We start from the raw sequence: 5761 nt of genomic DNA, 5'->3' as shown, positions 1-5761 counted from the left end.
ACACCAACCAAATTGTAGTGAATCTTTGCCAAAAACCCTAACAACAAGAGGTCCAAATGAAACTCGGCGCAACTCGTTTGGAACAATCTTTCGTCAATTCTCGAGTCAATTCTTTAACTTAAGTATCAGAGTCTACCTTTGTTTTAGGTCAGTTCTATATTCCGAATCGAAAAAATTTAGAGTTAAAACACATGCATTTCATCGAGTAGGATTTGTGCATATAAAGAAGAGATAATAGGACGGTATTCATTTACCCTTATTGGAAAATGGGCTACATTTATGGAATATTATTACATCATCTTGAACCTAAAAATTGCCATAAATTCCACATGGGATCAAGGACAAGAACAACCCCACTCCATGTCCAAACACACATGAACTAAACCCAATAATTCTCAAATTACAACTTTTCAAAATAAAAATTATTAAAAAATTATGAATTGACCATTGACACTTGCTTTAGCTCATTCGTTGCTCTTTATTTTATTTTATTTTTTTATTTTTAAAATTTGTTTGCCCCAATTATCATCCCCATTTCAGCTCCCACGTGTCAAATCTTCCACGTGCCTCCTTCAACCTCCATTTTCGGTGCTAATATAAAATCCCGACTTCGAATCCAATTTCAACTCACCAGTTTTTTCCCACTTCTTCTTTTTCTTCCAATTTACAATTACGGTCATGCAAATCTCTTTACAGTCGCCGCTGCCACTTTGCCGGAGCTCCTCCACCGTCGAAACCCCTCCAATTAGGAAACTCAAATTACTCACTCTGCCACCGCCGTCGCCGTCGCCGTCGCCGCCCAAAGTGGTGTCGACTCCGCTTCCGCATCGGATCAACCCATTTCAGAATTTGGCGGCGTCGCTGCTGGACGCTGTTGAGTCGTCGCTGATCGTTGATAAATTGCCGAAAACGGTTGACCCGGCGGTTCAAATTTCGGGTAATTTCTCTCCGGTTCCCGAGTGTCCCGTTCGCCACGACCTTGAAATCATCGGCAATTTACCTGCATGCTTACGTGGCGTTTATTTACGAAACGGCGCTAATCCCATGCATGCACCCATAGGTGGGCACCACTTGTTTGACGGTGATGGAATGATCCACGCCGTTACATTTCACGGAGGTAACGAAGCTAGTTACAGCTGCCGGTTCACTCGTACAAGCCGGCTCGTGCAGGAAGTCGCTTTGGGCCGACCGGTTTTCCCCAAGCCGATCGGCGAGCTTCATGGTCACCAAGGACTGGCTAGGCTCGCAATCTTTTTAGCTCGGGCCGGGATTGGGTTAATCGACAGCTCGAAAGGGACAGGTGTCGCCAACGCCGGTTTGGTTTATTTCAACGGTCGATTATTAGCTTTATCCGAAGATGATCTTCCGTATCACGTCAAAATCAGAGATGGCGGAGATCTCGAAACGATCGGACGGTTTAGCTTTAACAGTCAGATTAGCTGTCCAATGATCGCTCATCCTAAAGTGGATCCCATTTTAGGCGATCTTCACGGTTTGAGTTACAACATGATTAAAAAACCGTATTTGAAATATTTACGGTTCGACCGGTTGGGGAAAAAAGTTCGTGACGTGGATATCACCCTCCGTGACCCGACGATGATCCACGATTTCGCGATAACGGAAAACCACGTCGTGATACCAGATCATCAGGTGGTTTTCAAGTTATCCGAAATGGTTCGGGGCGGGTCTCCCGTCGTGTTCGACTCGAACAAAACTTCCCGGTTCGGAATCCTACCAAAATCCGGAGTCGACGAGACCGGAATTGTTTGGATTGACGTGCCGGATTGTTTCTGCTTCCATTTATGGAATGCGTGGGAGGAAACCGGCAGTAACGGCGAGAAAACCGTTGTTGCTGTCGGGTCGTGTATGAACCCGCCGGATTCTATTTTCAACGACCGGGACCAGGCGTTGACCATTGAGCTGACGGAAATCCGGATGGACATGAGGAACCGAAAGGCGACCCGTCGGGTTTTCGGATCGGGTATGAATTTGGAAGCGGGTCAGGTGAACCGGAAGTTGGTAGGGCGGAGGACCCGATTCGTTTACATGGCGATAGCAGAGCCGTGGCCGAAGTGCTCCGGCATTGCGAAGGTAGATTTAGAAACTGGAAAAGTGAAGAAGTTTCTATATGGCGACGGTCGGTTCGGCGGCGAACCGTTTTACGTGTCGGAAAATGGTAATTCCGGCGAAGATGAGAATGAGGATGGAGGGTATGTTGTAGGGTTTGTAAGAGATGAGAAGCGGCAGAGATCGGAGTTGGTGGTGGTTAAGGCGGCAGAGATGAAGGAAGTGGCGGCGGTTAGACTTCCGGCGAGGGTTCCTTACGGATTTCACGGCACATTTGTTAGTGAAGAAGAGTTGAAGGGTCAAGCTCCGAACTAGAATTTTTTTTTTTTTTTTTTCTGCTTGTTTTCTGTAAATTAATCAATTTGTATATTATATTTTTGGTTTTTTTTCTTTGGTAATAATTAGTGGTTTTCGGAGAATTATATATTGTAGATATAACTTATTAAATTATATTCCTTTTAATTAAGTTTAAAATAAAAATAATTTTAGGATTTTCATCAACCTTTTTCAGATATTTTATAAAATATTAAATTCCATAAGTTATAAAATTTGATGTCAAAGCCAAAGGTCAGATATTTTATTAAAATATAATTTCATAAAAAAATCAATGTGCTTTTGTACTATAAGTGGTAAGTAAAGTAAGCAATGACACAACTTTTCTTTTTCTTCTTAAAAAAAAAAAAATATTTAATGATATAATAAATATAGTCATATAAATTATTTAACCTGGTTGCCACGATATGTGTTTCCCCTAGATACTATGGAAGGTACGTGAAATTCCACGTGGGTGGAAGGGAAACAAAATATTCCTGATAAGAGTGGAAAATCGTGAGTCTAACTGCAATAGACAAAGGAGACAATATGTGCTACCGGTGGACTTGGGCTGTTACCAGGTACTTGTCTCATACCTCCAACAATAATGATAAACACTGAGATCCAAACTCAATTGCTAGAGAGATTCATTTAACCTACGAGGGACTCGCACTGATTCTCACAAAAATTAATGAGAAATTACGCTCGGATAAAGATTGAACTAGGAATTGGCTTTCCTGTCTCTCCTCACTTGTAACATCTCTACCAATGTCAGTTGTATTGTACTAGACATAAACTCGAGGGTACTTGTCTCATACATCCAACAACAGTGAAAAAACGTTCAGATTATTCGAGAGACATTGTCAAAGCTCTATGTCTGTCACATTATAACAGTGTCATCGTGTAGAGTGTGGTTACGTGGCGAAGTTAGTTGTTTGACCAATAATAATGGGTTGCACTTCACAAGATAAAAGAAAGGATCTTTAGACAAGAAAAAGCAAAGGCAATTTGCAAAAGAATAGGCATGATAAAAAACAAAAACCACCAATAATGGTGAGATAATATTAATTTATTCCCTCTTCTTTTGTTACATTTTGGGAATGGGGAGACATGATGGGAATTTGGGACATCATTTTGTACAACAACATGGGACAAGTCGACCTCTTTTTTTAGTTGTTCTATTATTTTACCTCAATTGTTTTTTGAGTTTGTGTGGTGTGGTGAGCATTAACGTTTGTGTACCTCATTTTCTTTTATCTTTTGCTTGCTTTTTTCATGTGACTTTCTATTTGCTTTCAACAAGTGTTCACTTCTTGAGTGATTGAAGAGACAATGGATGGGCACTTCCAAAATGCCTCAAAAGTAAATAGTTTTACGCTTGAGTAATCACCTTTCTTTTTCGAATCTTGATGGTTGGTTGTGCACAACTGTCTTTGATCTAGTATTGTTGTTTGAGTTGTGTGTCTTTGTGAATGCAGACAAGTTTACTCTAGGGTTTGGACTTTCGATTAATGATCTTGGTTGTTTTAGTTGTGTGTCTTTGTGAATACAGACAGGTTTACGTTAGGGTTTGGACTTTCGAGTAATGATCTTTGTTGTTTGAGTTGTGTGTCTTTGAGAATACGGGCAGGTTTACGTTAGGGTTTGGACTTTCGAGTAATGACTTTGTTGTTTGAGTTGTGTGTCTTTGTGAATACAAACAGGTTTACGTTAGGGTTTGGACTTTTGAGTAATGATTTTGTTGTTTGAGTTGTGTGTCTTTGTGAATACAAACAGGTTTACGTTAGGGTTTGGACTTTCGAGTAATGACTTTGTTGTTTTAGTTGTGTGTCTTTGTGAATACAAACAGGTTTACGTTAGGGTTTGGACTTTCGAGTAATGATTTTGTTGTTTGAGTTGTGTGTCTTTGTGAATACAAACAGGTTTAAGTTAGGGTTTGTACTTTCGAGTAATGATCTTTGTTGTTTGAGTTGTGTGTCTTTGTGAATACAGACAGGTTTACGTTAGGGTTTGGACTTTCGAGTAATGATCTTTGTTGTTTGAGTTGTGTGTCTTTGTGAATACAGACAGGTTTACGTTAGGGTTTGGACTTTCGAGTAATGATCTTTGTTGTTTGAGTTGTGTGTCTTTGTGAATACAGACAGGTTTACGTTAGGGTTTGGACTTTCGAGTAATGATCTTTGTTGTTTGAGTTGTGTGTCTTTGTGAATACAGACAGGTTTACGTTAGGGTTTGGACTTTCGAGTAATGATCTTTGTTGTTTGAGTTGTGTGTCTTTGTGACTACAGACAGGTTTACGTTAGGGTTTGTACTTTCGAATAATGATTTTGTTATTTGAGTTGTGTGTCTTTGTGAATACACACAAGTTTATGTGAGGGTTCGAAATTTCAATTAATGACCTTTGTGTTTTCAATCTTGATGGTTGGTTGTTCACAACGTCTTTTATCTAATATTGTTGTTTGAGTCATGTATCTTTGTGAATAAGGTCAATTTTACGTTAGAGTTTGGACTTTCGAGTAATTAGCTTTTTCTTTCAACCTCAATCGTTGTTCATAACTTCGTTTATCTAATATTGTTGCTCGAGTCGTATCTTTGTGAATAAGGACAATTTTACATCAAGGTTCGGTATTTGAAGTAATTAACCTTTGTTCTCAATCTCAATAGTTGTTCACTACGAAATATTGTTGCTCGAGTTGTATCTTTGTGAATAAGGATAATTTTACATCAGGGTTCGGTATTTCAAGTAATTAACCTTTGTTCTCAATCTTGATAGTTGTTCACAACTTCGTTTATTTAATATTGTTGCTCGAAATTTTGAGTAATTGACTTTTGTTTTCAATCTCGATCGTTATTCACAACTTTTTTTTTTAATCTAATATTGTTGTTTGACTCTAAATCATCACGACGTTATTACTTTTGTAATTAATAATTAAGTTTATATTAGCTCGTTTAAATCTGAAAAAACCTCTTAGAAAACACATTAACCAACTATATTAATTATAAAGTGAATTTTGTTTTGATTAGATTTAAAAATAAATTATTAATAATCCATTATTAAAGGATAATATATTTATACATTAAAAAATAAAAGATAAATTACTTCCATATAGTCTTTTTATAAATAATTATTCATAAGAGAAAGACCACTAAAAAAAGTCAAAGTCAAATGATATATATTTTAGACACATGGACTTTATAATCATAGTGGCTGAAAGCTTCTAGAATTGGACAAAAACATTCTACATAAAATATTTAACAGTTGTTAAAAAAAAAAAAAAAAAAAAAAAACATGTAACCATCCACCAAATATATATAACAACCCAACTGAGTTATAAAATGTCGAGAAAAAGATTTTTACTCTCTTATAAAGAATTTGTTTCTC

At 37.8% G+C, this 5761-nt stretch overlaps 1 protein-coding gene across 1 annotated transcript; it reads left to right on the top strand.

Annotated features, from left to right (window-relative positions):
• The first annotated feature begins 654 nt into the window (after window positions 1-654).
• LOC111499033 (9-cis-epoxycarotenoid dioxygenase NCED6, chloroplastic) lies at window positions 655-2477 on the top strand. Its single transcript, XM_023150475.1, has one exon. It carries the CDS (start codon window positions 679-681, stop codon window positions 2380-2382), a length of 1704 nt encoding a protein of 567 aa, XP_023006243.1. The 5' UTR covers window positions 655-678; the 3' UTR covers window positions 2383-2477.
• The last annotated feature ends 3284 nt before the right edge of the window (window positions 2478-5761 follow it).

This window comes from Cucurbita maxima, unplaced genomic scaffold (assembly GCF_002738345.1).
Source record: "Cucurbita maxima cultivar Rimu unplaced genomic scaffold, Cmax_1.0 Cma_Scf00026, whole genome shotgun sequence".
NCBI lineage: Eukaryota > Viridiplantae > Streptophyta > Magnoliopsida > Cucurbitales > Cucurbitaceae > Cucurbita > Cucurbita maxima.
This window is presented reverse-complemented; position numbering and strand designations above follow the sequence as displayed.